The sequence below is a fragment of the Myotis nattereri genome (assembly GCF_964212035.1).
Source record: "Myotis nattereri genome assembly, chromosome: 16".
Classification (NCBI taxonomy): Eukaryota; Metazoa; Chordata; class Mammalia; order Chiroptera; family Vespertilionidae; genus Myotis; species Myotis nattereri.
The window spans coordinates 20,072,884-20,094,231 of record NC_138091.1 but is presented as its reverse complement, the minus strand read 5'-3'; the positions used below and the strand labels follow the sequence as shown (position 1 = coordinate 20,094,231).

General features: G+C 47.8%; 3 protein-coding genes across 4 annotated transcripts in view; 1 reads left to right on the top strand and 2 right to left on the bottom strand.

Annotated features, from left to right (window-relative positions):
- Window positions 1-5,969, bottom strand: part of NUP88 (nucleoporin 88) — a 32,757-nt gene extending 26,788 nt beyond the window's left edge. The window contains exons 1-2 of the mRNA XM_081109326.1: window positions 5,636-5,969; window positions 1,339-1,508 (exon numbers count right to left, since the gene is read on the bottom strand). Coding sequence (XP_080965452.1) covers window positions 1,339-1,508; window positions 5,636-5,944 — 479 coding nt within the window. The 5' untranslated portion in view covers window positions 5,945-5,969. The remainder of the gene's footprint in view (window positions 1-1,338; window positions 1,509-5,635) is intronic.
- Window positions 5,970-6,137: 168 nt separating this feature from the next.
- RPAIN (RPA interacting protein) lies at window positions 6,138-15,113 on the top strand. Of its 2 annotated transcripts, XM_081109323.1 has the most exons (7): window positions 6,138-6,597; window positions 7,854-8,024; window positions 9,047-9,107; window positions 11,431-11,542; window positions 11,656-11,719; window positions 12,755-12,895; window positions 14,964-15,113. In XM_081109323.1, exons 1-7 carry the CDS (start codon window positions 6,517-6,519, stop codon window positions 14,991-14,993), a joined length of 660 nt encoding a protein of 219 aa, XP_080965449.1. In that variant the 5' UTR covers window positions 6,138-6,516; the 3' UTR covers window positions 14,994-15,113. The 2 variants fall into 2 exon arrangements, with proteins under 2 accessions (XP_080965449.1, XP_080965448.1); XM_081109322.1 differs by lacking the exon at window positions 6,138-6,597 and having other exon boundaries at window positions 7,257-8,024.
- Window positions 15,114-15,173: 60 nt separating this feature from the next.
- Window positions 15,174-20,398, bottom strand: C1QBP (complement C1q binding protein). The gene is made up of 6 exons (XM_081109321.1): window positions 19,887-20,398; window positions 18,783-18,933; window positions 17,661-17,751; window positions 15,904-15,999; window positions 15,696-15,818; window positions 15,174-15,562 (listed from the first exon to the last, which is right to left on the bottom strand). Exons 1-6 carry the CDS (start codon window positions 20,116-20,118, stop codon window positions 15,413-15,415), a joined length of 843 nt encoding a protein of 280 aa, XP_080965447.1. The 5' UTR covers window positions 20,119-20,398; the 3' UTR covers window positions 15,174-15,412.
- Between the last annotated feature and the right edge of the window lie 950 nt (window positions 20,399-21,348).

The following is a 21,348-nucleotide window of genomic DNA, read 5'->3' as shown; positions in this document are numbered from 1 at the left end:
TTTCCTTCAAATTTCTTTCACTTAAGTCTTGCTAGAAGAGCATTCAAAGCATCTACTCAATTAATATCAAAGAATCAAAATAAAAAGTATTTTTCAGATATATTACCTTATTTGACCTTTTTAGTAACCTTGTAAGAAAAATACAAGAGCAGATATTATCATTCCTATTGTAGAAATGAGGAAATAGAAATTTAGAAATACTTCAAAGGGACCCAACCTATAAATTACAGAGCTAAAGGTGGATTTCTACCTTATATTCTTTTCAACAGATCTTTCAGACTCTCACTTTTCTGAGTTTGTTGAAAAATAATACAAAAGTAAAACTTAATTGAACTTATGAACAAACTGTCTGATTCATAGATAATAACTGCTATTAAAAAACCTTATTTCTCACCCTACCAGGTTTGGCTTAGTGGATAGAGTATCGGCCTGTGAACTGGAAGGTGCCGGGTTCGATTCTGGTCAAGGGCACATGCCTGGGTTGCAGGCTCGATCCTCAGTAGGGGGCTTACAGGAGGCAGCCCATCAATGATTCTCTCATCACTGATGTTTTTCTCTCTCTCTCTCTCTCTCACTCCCTCTCTGAAATCAATAAAAATATATTTTACAAACAAACAAAAAACCTTATTTCTCGCCCGGCAGGCATGGCTCAGTGGTTGAGCATCAACCTATGAACTAGGACAGTGATGGCGAATCTTTTGAGCTCGGCGTGTCAGCATTTTGAAAAACCCTAACTTAACTCTGGTGCCGTGTCATATATAGAAATTTTTTGATGTTTGCAACCATAGTAAAACAAAGACTTATATTTATGCTATTTATTTTATATATTTAAATGCCATTTAACAAAGATAAATCAACCAAAAAAATGAGTTCGCCTGTCACCTCTGACACGCGTGTCATAGGTTTGCCATCACTGAACTAGGAGGTCAGGGTTCAATTCCTGGTCGGGGCACGTGCCTGAGTTACAGGCTCGATCCCCAGTAGGGGGCATGCAGGAGGCAGTGGAGCAATGATTCTCTCTCATCATTGATGTTTCTCTCTCTCTCTCCCTCTCCTGTTCCCTTTGAAATAAATAAAAATATGTATTTAAAAAACAAACACACTCCTTATTTTTACCTACTTGAAAAATAGCCTGACTTCTATTGAGAGAGCAACGTGATAATTCAGGAAGAATAAAAAGCATAATCACACATATACTATAAACATTATTATAAGATGCCAATGTGCAGACCATCTGGAGTATTCACAGTAAACATACCTTAAGAACCAATGGTCTTGAATAATTTTCTGCATGTATTACAAATTAAAAGATAACAACTAAATGGAAATACAACTTACCTACAATTTACTGTTGATTTTCCACCTTCAAATTCAGAATTCTTCCCCCATCTTTTAGGTAATTCTAATACCATAAGTCCTTTTATTCCTATAAGTGCTATGTGATGTTGCGTTGGACTTAGTAAGACTTGGTAGATTTCAAACAGGGGTGGGTTTATGCAAAGCAATCTCTGAAATTAAAGCAAACTGGTCAAAATACTTAATTTTAATGTAAATATATGTGGCAATTACTTGAAAGCACAGTACTGCTTTAGTTTTCCATAACTGTAGGGTAATGAAGCATTCTGGATAATTACACTCGAGCCATTAACTGAAGAAACAGTTCTAACCATTTTGACTGGAATGTTATAAAATGCATCAAATTTCCCTATCTTGCCTTGATAAATAAATATTGCACATAAATTTCCTCTTTATAATCAAGCTTCAGCCTCCCACTTCAGCCTCAACCCTCCACCATTCCCCTCTTGTACTTGACACTCCAATCAGATTAACTTGTACGTCTGGGTAATTATTATGCTTTATTATGCTTCTCTGTTTTTGCATACGTGTTTCTCTTCCTGCAATGCCCTCATTTTCCTTTTTTTTGGTAGCTAACACATTCTTGGAGGAAAGCCTCGATACACTTTCCTCCCCCCAAAATATCCCAGGGATAAGTGCATCTTTTCTGGACTGACTCCTATAGCACCCTCTATTACAGTCTTATCACCCTGCATTCTAAGTATCTATTTACTTGCTCATCCCATACAACTACGAATATTATGAATGAATTACTTAGCCCTGACTGGTTTGGCTCAGTGGATAGAGCGTCGGCCTGCGGACTCAAGGGTCCCAGGTTCGATTCCGGTCAAGGGCATGTACCTCGGTTGCGGGCACTTACCCAGTGGGGAGTGTGCAGGAGGCAGCTGATTGATGATTCTTTCTCATCGATGTTTCTGACTCTCTCTATCCCTCTCCCTTCCTCTCTGTAAAAAAATCAATAAATGAATTACTTATGAATCTGTGTCTTTCCTCTCTGTTATCTTTAGCATAATATAACTCACTCTCAATATGTTTTAGTGAAGACAAATGAACTCAGAAGCATTAATAAATGATAATTACTACGTTATATTAGAAATAGTACAATAAGATAGAGAATGGGTTTAAGAATTTCTGTAGGAAGTAAAATGGTGCTTTACCTATGCAGGTATGGAAGTGTTTGTCTCGGCCTCAAAAAACATCACTTCTTCCTATTCTCGTTACCATGTTGCCTTTTTCTTTTCTTTCCACTTTCAGTAATAAACCATGAAATTGCCAACGTATTGCTTATCCTTATGTATGAAGAATCCCACTAAGTCAAAGTCCTTTTAGACAAGACATCGTGAATATGAGATTTCTATCAATTATTACTGATGTCTATAAGCCTGTTTGTTTTTTTTTTTTTTAGTTGCCTTTTTGCTGATTCTGTTTTTCCTCCTGTCATGGTTCTTTCCTTCTTTTCCCTATCTTCTCAACCCCCATTTTCTTTCTTCTTGATTTTGACAGTCTACCTCACATCAAATAGAAGCCACCTTTCTTCTGCTACACACAATCCAATTACCTTAAATCACTTGTGACGATCAGAGTACTTAGGGGTTTTTGTTTGTTTTGTTTCTAAGGCACCACTTATGCTTTTGTTAAACTCGCAACTCATGCTAAGCTGCTTTTTTTTGCCTATCTCAGAGTTTTGGATCTTCTGGAAGATTGAGGGTCATTCAGACAAACACTAGTATTTACTGAGAGCTTATGTGTTCCAGGAGCTGAGTGAAATACTGGAAATACCTAAGAAAATAAGTAAGGCATACAGAGGCCATGACTTGGTGTTTACTGTCTAGAAAAGTAGACAATAAATAAAAATAAAAAATTTACTCATCACTGTGCCAAATGCTGCACAGCAATGTAGGGTACCAGTGAAATACTGTGTGCTGAGCATCTTGTAAGTTACTCTTGTAAACTGAAATATTAAAGTAAGTAGATTGTAGACCTGTGACCTATTTTCAAAACTGCAAAAATATATCTAGCACCTCTTTAGTTTCAAATCATTTCTCATCAACAAGAATCGGACAATGCCACACATTAGATGTGGCATTACAATGTTTGCCAAGTTTTTTAGTTTTTAATCTTTAAAAGAATCAGTTTATTACCAACTAGAGGCCCGGTGCATGAAATTTGTGCACTTGGGGCGGGGGAGAGGAGGGGTGTTCCTCAGCCCAGCCTGTACCCTCTCACAATCTGGGAGCCCTCGGGAGCTGTCCAACTGACAGCTTAGGCCTAACCCAGCAGTCCACCGTTGCGTTCACCAGTTGTGAGCCTGGCTTCTGGCTGAGTGGTGCTCCCCTTGTGGGAGTGCACTGACCACCAGGGGGCAGCTCCTGTGTCGAGTGTCTGCCCCCTGGTGGTCAGTGCATGTCATAGCGGCCAGCCATTCCTCCGCTTGGTGGATTTGCATATTAGCCTTTTATTATCGACTAGGAGCCCAGCGCACAATATCACGCAGCGTCGGCCACTCACCTGCAGCCCTGCCTTTACACCCAAACCTGTCCATGCAGAGCTCCAGTATACCTGGCCCAGCCCCCAAATCCTCTGGCCGCCTCTGGCCACTTCAAGCCCCGACCTCAGTCCCTCCAGTCGCCCCAGGCTGGCCCTGCCTTCTCTGGGCGCCTCCCCGCTTCCGCCCTGCTTCCGCCCTGTCTCCGGAGCAACACAGTGGCTCCGCCCCATCATGGCTCTGGAGGAGAGCATGGAAGCCTCCTGCCTGCTGTGCTGTGCTCCTTCCCTGGCAGGTGGGCCGCGGGGCACTCAGAGTGCAAGCGGTGGGTAGTGAAGGACTGGTGAGGGGGGTGCTATGGGCTCTCACCCCTGCCCTCCCCAGCACGGGATGGTCCCGCCACCTCTGGGCGCCTCCCCATTTTGCCCTGTCTCCGGAGCAACGCCCCAGCTAATATGCTAATGACCTGGTCGTTACCCGTTACAGCGTCCCACTCATTAGCATTTTAGCTCTTTATTAGTATAGATACATACATAAAACCCTAATATGCAAATAGACCAAACAGTGCAACAAACGAATAACTGGTCGCTATGACATGCGCTGACCATCAGGGGGCGTGCGTGGAATACGGCGGGCGCTGGCCACGGCGGGAGGGTGGAACAGGTGAGCAGGGGGCTCCAGACCAAGGCAAGGCGCCGGTCGCTGTCATCGGGGCCAGCCTCTGGTGGTTACTGAAAATTCTTTGCTCCCGTGCGCTGTGGTCCTCCTGCCCGGGCACTCGCACCTGCTGCTATCGCCGGCCCCACTCGCACCCACTGGCTGGCCCCAGTCCCAAATGCTCGGTGCCGTCAGCAGGTGCGAGCAGCAGCTGCTGGCCCCAATTGCCCCTGGGGGCTTCTCCACCTCCCCCTGCTCCTGAGGAGCCATTGGGGCAGCAGCTGCTGCTTGCACCCACTGACAGCGCTGGCCTACTCCCACCCGCTGCTGGCGCTGGCCCCTGGCCCCAATCCAATAGCTCCTCCGTGGGTGCCAGGGGGGGTCGGGGGCCAAGACCCACCCCTGTGCCCTCCCCAGCCTCGCAGCCCACAGTTCCTTCCAAGGTGCAGGAATTGGTGCACCGGGCCCCTCCTATAGCATGAACATTTCCAGAAAGCCATGCTTGATTACAGCCAGGATGGAGTCCTTTCTGATCACACCCACTTTCACAGCTGCTGGCTTATCAAAAACCAACAAAAATCCCTTCCCACCTTGGGGATGGCCTGATTTTCTAAAGAGTAAATGAAATAACAGGGGATTCCTCCGCTGCGTCAGCTTTCAAATCCATTCCCCGATGATGCTCGTAACAATCCCAAGAGGAAGTGAGGACCGTGCCTACGATTTTGAGTGTCACATCATAACCGAGGTTTCTCAGGACCAACCTCCTAAAACGAGCAACCGCACCCGCTCCCTCCCCTCGCCCTGCGCAACGGACGCTACTTACTGAGCTCGACGCGGTCCTTCCCTTCCTCCCGGGCCCCACGAACTCACGCACCTGAGAGCATGCGTCCCTCCAACTGTGTCAGGCACAGTGTCGGGTCAAAAAAGGGGCTACGGAAGGTTACGTGGCCATGTTAGCGCGGAGTGAAAATAAAAGAGAGACCGTGCCCCTCCCAGAGGCCGGACGTCTGTCTGCTTACAGTTGAACGGCGCGCCTCACAGAAGACGAAAAATAGCCAGGATGGGGAGGGAACAAACAAACAAAAAACTAGTTCGGATCCCGGACGAGGGTCATGTCCAAGAGGAGCCGGGCCGTACCTGGTACTGGGAGAGGGAGGCCTCCTCCCCCGCGCTGCCGAGGCCCCGGAGGCGAACCACTAGGAAAGAGCTGCCTTCCCCGTCCCACAGGAAGAGCTCTCCGCCGAGGCCCAAGACCAGGTTTCTCGTCAGCAACTGCGGCGGCGGCGGCGGCGGCGGCGACGAAGACAATGATGAAGAAGCCGGCTTCTCGGCCTCGGCTGGACTCTGGTTTTTCAGTCCCTCCCGGAGCCGCAAGAACACGACGTGGTTAGGAAGCCAGGTCTGCCACAGCTCGCCGTCGCCTGAGGATCCCTCGGCGGCCGCCATCTTGGCCCAACTGCTCCCCTCATCCCAATTGCTCAGCCCGCCGCTGAGCGCAGCCAATCCGCGGCCGGCCGCCCATTGCTTCGGCGAATCAGCGAGCAGGAAGCCCGGAAGCACGAGGCTAGGCTAATAAAGTGAGGCCAGCCTATCAGGCAGCGGCAGCGCTAGTGGATACCCAATCGCCAGTCACGCCCCAGGGGGCGGAACGAGAAAGTCGACCGGCCAGTGCCGGTTTCAAGTTTTGGGGCCGCGGAAAAGTCTAGAACCTGAGAGAGAATCTGACTCCTGTGAATCTCACTGCTTATTGGACACCTCCACCTGGGTAAACCTAGATATTCAAAGCTTTTCGTGGAGACTTAACTTCCTCAATCCAGGTGGGTTAATCTCACGGATGTCACTCCCGCAATTACCCATCCTTCGTTTGCCCAAAGCTGTCTCCTTATTGGGACGGCCAGTAGAACACTTCCCAGAATTCCCTGCCGTGTAGTACGATCAGCAACCAGAAACTACAACTCCCAGGGTTCTGCGCGCCCGCAGGGGCGGGGCTTTCTGGAGGCTGCTCCCGCGGAGGGGAGATGGCAGAGCAGTCTGGTTCTCCGCACCGCTCGATGTACAAATTGGTGGGCTCGCCTCCGTGGAAAGAGACGTTCAGGCAGGTGAGTGTGGGATTTGAGAAGCTTTGGCTGGGCGGATCGTGGTCATCCCCCTAATCCTTCCAGGAACCGCTCTCCTCAGTGCCTTCGCCGGGTGAGGCAGGTGTCAGGAGTGCCTGGCGGGTGGAGGTGGACCTGGGACTCAAGTCTTCGCACCTGCAGATCTGGGTCCTGCCCATCGCCCGGCTGCCTCCCGGAATTCCTGGAACCCGGGGTGCGGGATTAGCCCTGGCCGGACCAGCCTCAGGCCCCATAGTTTTGGATTTGGGTTTGTTTTAAATTCGAAGTGCGACCATTGCCACCCTTCTGCACTCTACAGTAACAGCACCTGCTGTTGTTGGGTAGTGGGCGCAGAGAAGGCATTTTGTGTACTGTATACGCAGCTCACGCAAGAGAGAAATTATTTTTATTCAAGATAGAGAGCGTCTGTTCAGGAGAGCCTCACTGCCTTAGCAGAGTTGTACCGCATCTTAGTTCTGACCTAGTCTGAGCTCAGCATGCTTCCTGTAACCTTGCCTAGGACTGCAGGAATCCCGTAAGTAGTAGATGTAGCCTAGGAATATAATCCGATGCTGGAAATGACTGTTGACGTCAGGGTTTCTCACCTTGGCCATTGACGTTTTGAGGAAGACAGTTCTTTGTTGTGGGTGGTGGTTCTGTGCGTTGTGGAAGGTTTAGCAGAGTCCCTGGCCTCTACCCGCTGGATGCCAGCAGCCCTGACACGAGTTATGACAACCAGCAGTGTCTCCAGTCATTGCCAGATGTCCCTTGATTGCCCCAAGTTTAGAAACACTGTTGTACAGTTAGGTGACTACTGCAGCCATACCTAGAGCAGCAAGAATGTGGAAGCAGTTCAAACGTCCTGTATAACAGGACAGTGGGTGTTGAGCTGTTATCATCCCGCCATTAAAGAAGCTGGCGTTGAAAGTAGAACATGAAATATGGTGACCTGGAAATATGCAAACAAAGTATTGTAATTTCATTATCTACATGTGGATGGGGATGGGAGGGGAATATGCAAAATTAACAATAGTTTGGATTGTAGTTAATAATTCGTGTCCATAAGTTTTCTTTAATGTTTTAATAACGAAATCTAAGAGGTGTTGTTTATTTGTTTGCTTTTTATGGAATTGCCTGCCCTCTTCTCCCCTCCCCCATACCTCTTCCCCTCTCCCCCATACCCCTCCCTCTCTCCTCCATATCCCCTCCCCCCTTCCCTATACCCTTTCCCCCCTCCCACCATCCTCCCTTCTTCCAAGGGATGCCTGGAGAGAATGAGGAACAGCCGGGACAGACTCCTGGACAAATACCGACAGGCTGGAGGCAATGTGCCAGGGAGGGCTCAGAGCACCCTTCTCGCACAAGAGTTGATGGAAGAGGAATGGAATGCTTGGCACTCGATGGAAAGCTGCCCAGAGGCCTTGGCTCAGGTCAGGCTGGGATGTGTTTTTAGGGAGGACACCTCGTGTCCTCCCTCTGCCTATTTCCCCGAGTCCTCTAAACCCATATACTCTCAAACCTACAGTCGGGATTCTAACAGCCTTTAACCCAGTTTCGTCTACCTTTACGTTAGTCTGTTTTAGATTAATGGTTCCTAAGTACCAGATTGTTGACCTGCTGCATCATTGCATTATATTCAATTATGAAACTAAAAAGAAAGTGATGTTACTCCTTGGCTACACCCTGGACGTTTTGATGCAGTGATCATGGAGCTAGAAATCTTGCTTTTTAAGGTCTCCAGGAGCTTTCTGATTCTAATCTCAGTCAGAGGTGGGAGCTGAGTGCAGATAGGAAACCTTTTACCAGGTGTCAGGAGAGCACTGGATTGGAAGGCAGCAGCTCTGGAATTCTGATCCTGGTTTTGATATTGCTTTTTAACTCCACTCTGCCTCTCTGGCCTTTAGTTTTTATATTTATGAAATGAAGACAATAATGTCAGTACTGTGAGTACTATATAAGAAAACGTGGGAAACTGCTTTGAAAACATCAAAGCTCTCTAGAATAATGATGCATTATTCAGTATCTCTTATGTGTCCTATAGTATGCCAAATGTTTGTGTTATATAATCACAATTAGTACTCATAATAACCTTCACAACCTTCTCAGCTAGGTTTTATTCCCATTTTACAGAAGCCCAAACTGAGGTTTACAGGGGTTAGGAACATTCTGGCGGTCACATAGCTTGGCAGAACCAAATACTTAGCTGCTGCCCTATATGATCTGCTCCCAATTAAGTGCCATTATTTTGTCACTGGGTAGTTTAGGCATTTCTTGATGCTTTCTCAGCATGACCACATTACCCCACTGTCAGCATAGTCTATAGAAAGACAGGACTGACTGATTTCCTCAGGTAAACCTGGGTTCTTCAAGCCAAACTCCGAGTATGAATCATTGTGGGGCTTGTCAGCTGATTATAACTTCAAACCTCTGATGATCCCACTTTCTCTTGCAGTGGGAGGAGCAGATGGCCTTGGCTGAGCTGGAGGAAATCCAACAGGAGCTGATTGACCAAGGTGACCTCTGAGAGTGGTCTTGCCTGTACCTAGCCACTCTAATGCCCTTTATTTTCAACAGAATTAGTTCTGAACTTCTACTTCTGCCTGCAGCCAAGCATCCAGAAGTCTCTGCTTTTACTCTGAAGTCTTGACTGGCTGTCTTCCTAGTAATACGAGTCTTAAGTATGCCAGGTCTTGTGCTCAGACTTCTCATTCCATGCTGATTTTCTCCTGGCAACTACCCTACAAGGCAATAGGAGACAGACAAGAGTGGCATCTCACCCAGGCTGAACAGCTAGTGGTGGAGCTAGGAAGCAATATCAATTTTGTGAATCCAGTTCCCATGCTTATTCTACTATCCGACAGTACTCTCTATTAATAGATGGATAGCAATCCTGTACCCTGTAGGATACAGTACAGGATCAGCTCTCTTGCACAACTTAATTTAAGAGTCTTCTTTCCCATCCATTCTTTACTGACTACCCAGGGTCTTGTGAGCATCTACTCCCTGAGGCATTCTAGCACCGTACAGTGCACAGTTTAACACCTTACGTAATTCATTTATTCCACATTGCCCTAGGTCAGGGGTAGGCAAACTTTTTGACTCGAGGGCCACAATGGGTTCTTAAACTGGACCGGAGGGCAGGAACAAAAGCATGGATGGAGTGTTTGTGTGAACTAATATAAATTCAAAGTGAACATCATTACATAAAAGGGTACGGTCTTTTTTTTTTTTTTTTTTTTTTAGTTTTATTTATTTCACACGGGCCGGATCCGGCCCGTGGGCTGTAGTTTGCCCACGGCTGCCCTAGGTTGACTAGGCTCAGTATTTATCATCGGTAAAATAGAGATAATAGGCCTACCCTATAAGTTTGTGTGTGTGGAAACTTATGTTTAATAATATGTGTAGAAGACGTAGAGAAGTGTCTGGCATATTGAAAACTTTCAACAAATGAGGATGCAAGACCATGGACTCCTGAGCTTGGCTGCTGAGGTTCACTTCTGAGCTTTACCACTTTAACTGGTACAGCACTGGGCAAGGCACTTAATCTCCCCATGCCTCACTGTCTTCATCTTTAAGATAAAGATAATATTAGTGAGTAAGTTAATATGTGGAAAGGACTTAAAATAGCATCTGACATATTGTAAGTGCTATGCAAGTGTTAGTTGTTATGATTAGTATTGATTCCAGTTAGACCATAGATTTTTTTATTGATTCACCCTTCACCCCCACCTACAAAACCTGTCTTAGTGGTGAAACAAAAGATTCACTAAATATTTCTTTTGGGGTATGTTTGAAAAATCTGAAGTGATAAGGATTCACTGTGTTCTGCCCATACTCAGTCAGGTGGAACACACTAGAACAGAGATTGAGAAACTTTCTGTGGAGGTCCAGATAGTAAATACTTTAGGGCTTTGTGGTCCATGCTTTCTCTGTTGCAACTCCTCAGTTCTACGATTATAGTATGGAAACAGTTAGACAATACATAAACACGTGAGCATGGCTATATTCCAGCTAACTTTATTTAAAAAACTGAAGTTGGGCTGGATATGGCCTGTGGGCTGTGGTTTACTGACCCTCTGAGCTAAAGTCTAGACCAGTGGTTCGCAACCTTGGCTGCACATTAGAATCACCTGGGAATCTTCTTAAAATCCTGATTTCTGGGCCTCATCCTCCGGAAATTCTGTTTCTTTGTTACTAATGTTGTGGCCCCACCGCATAACAAAGAAACAGAATTTCCGGAGGATGAGGCCCAGAAATCAGGATTTTAAGAAGATTCCCAGGTGATTCTAATGTGCAGCCAAGGTTGAGAACCACTGGTCTAGACTGAGCTCATCAAGAGCAGGGACCAGTCTTTTTCACCTTTGCACCCCGTGCCTGCCACATCCTAGGTATTGTTGCATATTTGCTGAACGAATGAACACATAGATTCTGAACAACACAGACTCTGAGCAAGGGACATTGAGGGAAAGATCACTGGACTCAGCAGGATGGGCTGGCATCAGAAAGAAGTGCCTGTGTCAGCTTTCTCCAGCTGCCCCTGGGACCTGACTGACAGTCTGCATCTACGCTACGGCCTCTGGTGATGTGTGTCAAAGTCCTCTCCTTGTCCCTTAGCCTCACCACTTCACCTCTTTTGCTCACAAAGTGAGGCCAGACAGGAGGGGAGGAATCCAACAAGAGGAAGCCTGAGGGAAGAGTAACTATCTAGTGATTGGTAGTATGATTTTACCTGAATTTTTCTCAGGTGGATGAAGCTTATGACGGTGAAGTTAGCACTGAATACAGGACAGCTGGGTGCAGCATGGTGAAGCGCTCCACCTGTCCATTGCCTTGCAGAACAGTCCATCATCAATGAATACGAGAAGAGCTTGCAGTTTGATGAGCAGTGTCTCAGCATCATACTGGCTGAGTGGGAAGCAAACTCCCTCATCTGTCCTGTGTGCATAAAGTAAGAGTTTTCTAAACCTTTTCAGCATTGTTGACTCCCACCCTCCACTCCAAAACGAGTGGAATTTCCCCTCTGCTGGCCATGAAGCTCTGGGGTCCTAATTCTGCCTCTAGGTACAACCTGAGAATAACAAGCGGTGTGGTCATGTGTCAGTGTGGCCTGTACATCCCATCTCATGTAAGTGTTACACACCCAGATTTTTTCACCTTTGTCCACATGTATCTGTTTACCTTAAGACCCTTCAGTAGTGTGTTGGAGATGGCTGTGCACATCTTTTCCCAGCTCATGTTCAGTTCACATTGGTAGCTTGAAATCAGCCATGGTGAGAATATATACAGCATGGAAATTGGCAAGCACACAAACCGGGGGGGTCCCTGCCCCCATCCGGAGCCATTTGTTAAACACTTATCCATAAAAATTGTCCATATATGAAGACACACCTACACTCAGAATTTAAGCTTCAGTGATCTTAAAATTCAGAAGGAGCCCTCTTATCTGACATGACAGGGACTGAAAGTTTGTCGATTAGAGTGGTGCATTATCAAAATGAAACATTTATAGTAAGTTTCAAGCATATAAATTTACTTGCCAGTCTTTGGGGCTCTGCTGATTGGAGAGCTGAGTCTTTTTTTTACAAACCACTCTTATAATGCATTGCCTGGAGCCTCTAATTTGTTTCTGAAAAGTGCATTGAGAAGCTGAGTGTGCAACTTTAGGATTTTTCCTCCCTTTTATTTAACAGCTTTATTTTTTTAAGCAACTCATCTTTTTGAGTTTCCTAAACATCCCACTTATTATTACAAAAAAGAAAACTTTGTTTTCATTCTCTTATTTTGTTGTTTAACATAGTATGTAATTACTCAGTTACAGTAGTAAATTCAATTAGCACAGACAGATCTGGGACCAAGCAGTGCTGGCTCTTGGTGGGGAATACATTTGGCTGGTGGAGGCAGAAGCATAGGACGGCTCCAAGCGTCCCTGGGGCTGTGTGTGGCAGGGTGCTTTACAGAGGAGAGGAGAGCACTGGTTGTCTGGAGAGGCAGTCAGGTGGAGATTGGCTTAGAGACCTTTTTAGTACAATCATGAGCACTTTTAAAGGTTCAAGGAGTCAAGTCATCACAGATACAGGTTATCGTGAGGAATCAGGTTTTTCTACCTGTTGATGATGAGGTAGCTAAGATTAGGTTGCGGTTTAACCTTTTTGTTCTTTAGTCTCCAGAATTGACAGAGCAGAAACTTCGTGCCTGTTTAGAGGACAGCGTGAATGAGCACAGCGCCCACTGTCCTCACACACCTCAATTTTCAGTCACTAAAGGGACAGGAAGGAAGTCCAGTCTTCTCATGAGCTGTCTGGTAAGCCTCCCGGGGACCCACGGTAGGGGCAGCTCAGTGTTTGGTTTTATCCCTGCTCTGGGAGAAATCATAGGTTGGAAACAGGTACATGTTTAAAAGCAGTTTATTCTCTGAGGAGTTTACTTGAATAGGAAAGTGAAGGTGACGAGCCCGTTCAATGAAAAGTCCAGTCATTCCCTGAAAGGGGCAGGACAGAGGCAGCACAGGATGGCGGGAGGTGCACTGGACTGGAATTAGGAAGCCTGGCGGCCCTGCCTGCTCTTGTTTGATTGGCAGCAGTGGCTTTAGGTGAAGCTCATTATTTCATATTCGTAAGACCAGGTAGGCCAGCCTGGTGCCAGTTTGACAGTAGGACACGGAACAGGAAGCACAGCAGGGCAGCATCAGGCTGGCCTCCTCAGCAAGAATCTTCACGGGGGACCAGGGGCTACTGTCTGGCCCCCTAAGTGACAACTCAGGTGTGAGGGAACAGGACCACACAAGTGGACGTAGAGCCACCCTGGTTTAGAACCTACGCTTGCTGTAGGAACCAGTGTCTCGTACAGTAACCTCTGGCTGTAGCTTAAGGTCCCAACTGGGTTGTGAGCGCTCTGCACTTAGGGAAGTCCAGCACTGTGGCCTCCTCCTGGGTATCTCTAGTTCTCTCCTGGCCCTCTCATTTCAAAGGCAGTTTACCTACAGGAGTTGTGTTTGTTATAAACAGTATTGCCTAGTACAGCCAACATTTCACTTTATCAAGTTTCTTCCCTAAGTTATTCAATTCTATTCATTTTTTTTAAAAATGTGTTGAGGACTTTTTAAAATTCAAAAATATGCATTCTCTCTGAGTTCAAGTCTAGGGTTGGTAATTAAGAGAATATAGAAAACAGGTAGTCAGTAGCCCTGGAGAGCTGTAGGGGGAGGGCCTATGGGAGCTCAGAGGAGGGGATTTCCTTTATGGATAAAGGCTTCCATAAGGACGCGAAAGGTTGCCCAGTTGCTTAGCTTAGTCCAGCTGCAGTCGTCTGCTCACTTGGCCATCAGTGCCCTGCAGCCCAGAGCAGGAGGGAAGCCAAGTGGAGGGGGAGGTTTGGAAGGCAGGTGCTGTGGAGGCATCAGTTGTGGGGACAGCATGATTGACAGTGCTGGCTCAGGGGCAGAGGGACGCCATTGCTGGGCAGAAGGCAGTCACACCAAGATGAGAAACAGGAGAGGGAAGGACAAAGTTGTCATCAGTAGCCTATCCCAGAGTTCACCTTTTGAAAAATAGATAATGAGGAATGCTCTGGAGTCCGGGGGGCACTAGACATCTTTCTCTTAAGGGGAAATCAAGGACCATTGGGCTCAAGATCCAGTGAGTCAGGCTGTAAGGTCATTAAGCGTGGGTGTGAGGGTGAAGACAGGTGTGGGTTACCCAAGTTGGGTACATACAGCCCTAAGGACTTGGAATATTGGAAATGTGAGAGGGACAGTGGTCTAGGGCTAATCATGGGATGGGGATGTGTTAGACCACCAGAAAGCCAAGTATATTACCTATGGATGTGGTGTCAAGGTTAAGCACAGGATTCCTTAGCACTGTGGTGGGGCTGAGCTGTCAAGGAATCAGAAACCAGGTTTATATTCGAGTGCTTACTGATTGTTAGGGGAGACCAAGGAAGGTATGCCAGAATGAATGGGCCTGAGCTGATTATAGTCAGTGTGCATAATTTATACCTTGCAATGGTGCACACCTGTTTCAATCCTATTAAACTGAAGGAACCACACCTCCTTGCTGAGCTCTAATAGCTGTCAACTCTCAGAAGTCTGAATAACCTTTTTGGTCACAGGGTCCCTGAGGTGAGGATATCAGATCAGTCCATCGCCAGGATTTGTAGTTTGCAGGTACTATTGTTGCTGAGGGTTTAAAAGGCAGTTGTTTTGACACCACAGGACTGACACCCAGCCAAGCCTCTATACCCGCAACTATTTCCTAAGTAACTCAGCATCCTTTCCTAAGTAGGAGTTTTAATGGCAGCATAAATGTCATTGCTGCTGACAACGTTCAGCCCTATGAGATAAATCTTAAGCTACTTTCTCTATTTAAATCCAGGCCTGCGATGCTCGGGCTGCGATCATCTAAAGCCAGCCTTTACTCACATCCTTCTGCTGGGCTGGAACCAACTCAGACCGTCTGAGGGGGCCTTGTAAATACAAACCTTTCATTTGTAACTTATTTTGTATTAAAACCTTTCAAACATCTTGGCTCTTGGTGTTTGGTTGTGCAATTTGAAGGAGGAAGGAAATCAAATAGAAAAGACATCACCTTAGAGATAAATCATTTTTTATTGTCCATCATTATGTTATACAAAAATCTAGAAATAATAGATTTGTAAAGAAACAAATGAATAGTAAATAAGAGGGCAACAAATATTTAAATCTGAATTATTTTCCATGATATTAGGGTGAAAACCATTTTAAAGTACATGTTTGGCTTCAGAGTAGGTTTTGTTCACTGGCAAAGCCTGCCATAAAATCCAGGTATTCAGTGTCTTGTCTGTCCTACTGGCTCTTCACAAAACCTTTGAGGTCCTCCAGAAAAGTAATGTACTCCTGGTGCTCCAGGGCTGTGCTGAGCTCCACCAGCTCATCTGCAAAAGTGTTGTCTACCCCTCGATCCGCAAGGAAATCCATGAGGTGGTCATATAAGGCCTACAAGGAGAAACATGCACCATCAGAAAAGTAGTATGACTTCATCTGTAATACTCGATAAAATGCTTGTCTCTCCTTGGTCGGGGACTGCCCTTATAAGGCCCAGGAGCACCCCATCTTATCAAGCACTCACCCAGTCCAGGGAATCGGTGTTGAGTGTGTAATTTGTGTCCTTCCATTCAGATTCACCAGTGGACTGAAAGCTCACTTCCCTGATGGAGAAAATGTCACTCTCGCCCTCTTCTTCTTGTCCAACCTGAGGGGACAGACAGTAGTTGGGGAAACTGAAGGGCTTTCCAGGACAAGCCAGACACATGCACGGAAAGGGGACTGTGACGTACCTCATCTTCTGGATAGTGACAGTCCAGCACGAGGGCCTTCTTGCCACCGCCCTTTATAACTTCAACCACAAAATTGGGAGTGGATGTCAGTTCAGGCTGGGGAAACAAGAATAAGCACGTGCCTTGTTGGCAGGGGTTGGCTGCCTGGACCAAAGGTCTCGATGATTCAGGGGGTCTAGAAGCCACCTCTGCCAGGATATTACTTAGCCATTTTCAAAGTCTTTACTATAGCGTTCCTAATAAGGGGCTGAGAATCTTTAACAGAGTATTAAAGCCACCTGCCAGCTCATTCAGGGACCTGGTTGAACTCTTCCTATTGATCCTTTCTAAAGTTACAGACTGTTTTCGAGGGCAGATCATCTTATATTTAGTACAGTGTTTCACTTCTGTTAGCACCTACTTGTTTAAGTAACAGACTAGGTTTAGAATGAAGAAATTTGAATTCCAGTCCCAGCTATGTGCCAATTAACTTAGATCTAGACCAGCCATGGGCAAACTACAGCCAGCAGGCCGGATCCGGCCCGTTTGAAAGGAATAAAACTAAAAAAAAAAAGATCATTACATTTATGTAATGATGTTTACTTTGAATTTATATTAGTTCACACAAACACTCCATCCATGCTTTTGTTCCGGCCCTCCGGTCCAGTTTAAGAACCCATTGTGGCCCTCAAGTTAAAAAGTTTGCCCACCCCTGATCTAGACCATTCCTTAATCTAATCTCCTAGCCCAGGGGTGGGCAAACTTTTTGACTCGAGGGCCACAATGGGTTCTTAAACTGGACTCAGAAGAAGGAGCTGCGGCCGTGTTTCCCGACGTTGCCATGTTAACACTGCTGCTGGTGAAGGAGCGGAGGGGAGAGCAAGAGAACCCTCCACTCTTTCGGCTCCGCGGGCCGGATCGAACAGCCGAACGGGCCGGCCCGCGGGCCATAGTTTGCCCACGGCTGTCCTAGACCGTTTCCCATCCCTAAACTGCACAGGGAGCATAAAGCCCCAAGATCTCTTTCCAACTGATTCTGTTTCAGGATCATCCTTCAGCCCAGGGCCAAGGCCAGTGCATTTGGTTGACTGGCCATCGAATGTCTGAATAATCACAGCAACCCTCCCTCTGATGGTGAGCATCCAATGTCAGAGAGGCCAGCGTGATGTCACCTGGAGGCTGTTTAGGTCTGAGACAGCACTGATACTTGCTTCGCCAGAGTCTGGGGACTCTGGCCCTCATACCAAATGGTTTCTAGCCCAGACACACTGTTTCCTAGAAGGTTTGAAGACTGGACACCATCCAGGTCCAAGGTCCAACCACAAAGGCCAGCAGCCACAGGAAGACCTGATGTTAAATCTCCGATGTCCCCGGCTTTACGCCCTTGGCTCAGTGGCTGTTCATTACCAGCCTGTGACATGTTAGAACATTCCTCACATGAAACGCTCCAAATGATCATCTCCAATAGCAGAGACCTTCCCCTCATGGAAGGGTCAGACAGTTCCCATTCCTTTCTATCAGGAGAACAAAGACCAAGCTCTTAAGCCCACGCCTGCAGATGGTAATTTACGCAGCACCTGGGGAAGGAAATGGGCCACCTCCTGGTGCTAAAGCTGGCCCCAAGGGCTGCTCTACGAGTCAAGTCCCAAGGATGGCTGTCCTCTGCCTTCCCTCCCCTTCTAGCGTTAGAGGAATTAAACACAAAACAATGCCCCTCCAAGCCCCTGGGAGAGCCCTCAGAACTCAGGTAGAGGCCGGTTACCGTGTTACAAGCTTACCTCCTGCTCTTCAACCTTCTGCCCCTGGGACTCCTCCTCCCCGTCAAATGTTGGTGGGATGCTATTGTTAATGTTGAAAGTGACTGTGATCCTAGAAAGTGAAAAGAAAACACAAAAGACAGGGTACAGTTTTCACTGAGTGTGAAGTCAGTATTGAGGCCTGCTACAGATTACAACCTTCCAAAAAAGCCTGCTGCCTCCATCCCGCCCCAGAATGGATTCAGCAGGTATAAAAAGTGCCTACTATGTGCCAGATGCTGAAAGTCCAACTAACAGGCCCCAGTTTATCTCGGCCAAGCCAGCATCCCAAGGCTCACTGCCAACATTCGTCCACTGGTTCTCTCATGGCCATGGCCAGTGGACACTGCTCACCGTGGTCTTCCCAGGGTCCCTTCCAGTGGCAGTGAGCAGCTAAGAAGCTGGTGGGATGGACTAGATGCCTCCTTTAAAAGCGTTTTTCCATCAGAAAACCTGCCCCTCGACGGTAAGGAAGAAGGAGCACTAGAGAGTAGGATCAGCTACGGACCGAGAGCAGCCCTGGCCCCAGGACGGCGAAGCCTCACAAAGAACAATGTGCTGCAGTACAGACCCAGTCTTCAGAATGCTTGTGGGGAGTCATCATTACACAGCAGGACAGGAGCACCGCCTAATGACAGCTTTAAGGTGCAAGAACCCTCACTTGCCAAATCCCCTTCCCCAGTTTGAGTGGAAATTAAAAGTGAGTGAGATGTGGACCTAGCACTGCGGGCTGCGCTACCCCAGCGAGCACTATCTGCGCAGGGCACTCCACAGCGGTGCCCTCTGGAGCGGCGCTGACTGGCTGCTTTGCCAGGAAGCCGCTCTCCCACAGGAACAATGGTTTCCGGTTCGGCCACAAAATCTGTCTCATCTGCAACAGCGGCTATGACTCACTCTAGGGAAAAGGCGTAGGTGCCTTACAGAATACGCCCCGAAGTAACCAGCCACAGGAAGTCTGTGCAGTGAATGAACTACCTGGAACTTACGCAGTCACCCAGATGAACCCACGTGACTTGGAAACCATGGATCAAAGTACCTGCCTTGACAGGTAAGGCTCTGAGGGCCACGGACTTAGGCGCTGGGATCCAGGCTCCCAGTACTTACTTCTCTCCAGCAACATTCCGGGACAACTTGGCCTCTGTCCCATTCACTTCCAGATCCCAACCTCCGGACATCTTAGGGAGGGTCTTATGCTTCTGTATCTTCTTTTCCTCCTTAATTTCATCGCTCAGGAATTCAACAAAAGCTTTGTCCCCTACAATGAAAATCCATGTTACAGAAAAAGAATAGCCCGCCGGCCAGTGTGGCTGAGTGTCAGCCTAGAAACCAGGAGTTCACGGTTCAATTCCAGGTCAGAGCACATGCCCAGGTTGCGGACTCGATCCCCTGTGAGGGGCTTACAGGAGGCGGCCGATCAATGATTCTCTCCCTTCCTCTCTCAGACCAATAAAAACATATTTAAAAATTAAGAAAAAGAACCACCCATCAGTCCAAAGTGACCCAGGTTCCTCTAGCCAGAGATCTGGACTAAGACTGTTAATCCTTCCCTGGGGCTTAGTCCAAATCACACCCCTAGGCCCGTGTCCTTATCGGTATAGATGCCCTAACACTACCAGTGGGAGCTGAGCTTGACTCTGGAAAGGCGATTTGCAACAATGAACATATCACATTCACACAAAGCAAACGAGTTCTCAATCACCTTCTTCCTCTTGCCAAAGACATAACTGGGCTACTTTCTTTTTTAATCCTCACCGGAGGACACGCTTTCACTGATTTTAGAAAGAAACATCAATGGGTAGAGTCCCTTACACACCCCGACAGGGAATCCAACCGCAACCTGGTATGTGCCCTGACCGGGAATCGAACATCGCTTTGTAGACCCTGCAACCAACGGCGCCACATGGGCCAGGCTGACCCGCCACTTTCTCCCGCGACCTTGGGCCTCCCCGAAGTTCCGTTTGTGAGAGGCTAAGGAAAAGGCCAGACTCCAGGGTTTAACTGGACGCCCCAACCCCAAATGGAACGCGCTAAGGACGGGGAAGGGAAATGGGACCAGATCACACGTGGGCTTCATCCTCCGCGCTCTGCTTGCCGATAACTGGGAACACGCTCCGGACCTCGCCGGGCGGCTCGCGGTGCCCATTTAGCGGCCCGGCCCCCGCCCCATCCGGAATCTGCCCCCACGCCGGCCCACGTGCGCGAGCTCACCTTCGGTGTGCAGCCCGCCGCAGCCGCAGCCGCAGGCGCAGGGCCCGCGAGGCCGCAGGAGGCTGGGCCGCCGCTCCGACCCCGCGCGCACGCTGAGGAGCCCGAAGGGCCGGATGCAGGGCCGGGGCGCGAGCTGCAGCAGCGGCCGGAGGGGCGCGGAGGGCGCGGCGGCGCGGAGGCCCGCGGCGGCGGAACCCAACGCCCGGGGCACGCAGCGCAGCAAAGGAAGCATCGCGAAGGCGACCGCGGTAGCTGCAGAGGAAGACACGTGAGGATGAGGACGACCTGAGCCGAAGAGCCCCACGAGCTCGCCGCCGGAAGTCCCGCCCCGCCCGGGAAAGCGCTTCCTAACGGTAGCGTTGCAGGTCAAAGCACCGTGGACGGGAGCGCGCCCTCTGCTGGGATCCTCCGGCGGCGCAGCTTCCCCGGGTCGAGTCCGCTAACTGAACTTCTTAGCTCAGGCTGGCCTGGGTCTGGTGTACAAGGCTTTCTGTTTAATTTGCCAGAATCACTTCTCTCCAGTGGCTGTTTACACTCCAAATTGCGATCTAGTGTTCTCAAAGCACACCAGATGTTGGTCAGTGGGTCACGGGTTCGATTCCTGGTCAAGAGTACAGGTACCTGGGTTGCAGGTTACATCCCCAGCCCCAGTTGGGGCGCATGCAGGAAGCAGCCAATCAATGATTCTCTCATCATTGCTGTTCCTCTCTCTCTGTCCCTTCCTCTTAGAAGTCGATAGAAATGTATTTTAAAAATAAAAATCGATGGGAAAAATATCCTCGGGTGAGGATAACAACAATAAAGCACACCAGGCTTTCTGTTACTGTGGAATCTGTGGAATGTACTCTTGCCATTCCCAGCAGCCTAAAGACCAGCCTTCGAGGTCATCCCGCCTACGATGCCTTCCTGAAACCTCCTCCTCTCTCCCATGAAACAGATAGGAAATTATGGCTGTGCAGCCTTCTCCCCGCTCCACTTCATTCTTCTCTGGAGAATCGTCCTGGCACTGCTGGTTTGCCTCCCCTCAGCCCACCAGCCCGCTGCTCCTGAAGAGCAGGATCCCGTTAATTCCTGCAACCCGCCCCCCCTCACCATTCCCTCCAAGCTTGCTCCCAGGTTCTGATAGGACATTATTTTTCTAGGGCACGAAGCTATGGCTTACATCAGATTTAGGTTAAGAACTGATGTTCCTAGTTTATCAGGACACACAGGATATATAAGGTACCAAGAAAGTAAATCCCAATTCGTGGAAAAGATTAATACTTAATATATTCTAAATAGCATTCTGTAATAAGGAAAAAAAGAGCAAAGAAAGCCACACATATCATGTACAAGATTCATTTTTAATGAATTTGATAGTCATGTGCAAATTTGAGCATTAAATACAAGAACTGACATTTTGGTAGAGCTACGTCTTTTTGAATGAAACCAGATTCTCTAAATACACCATAAAAACCTGAAC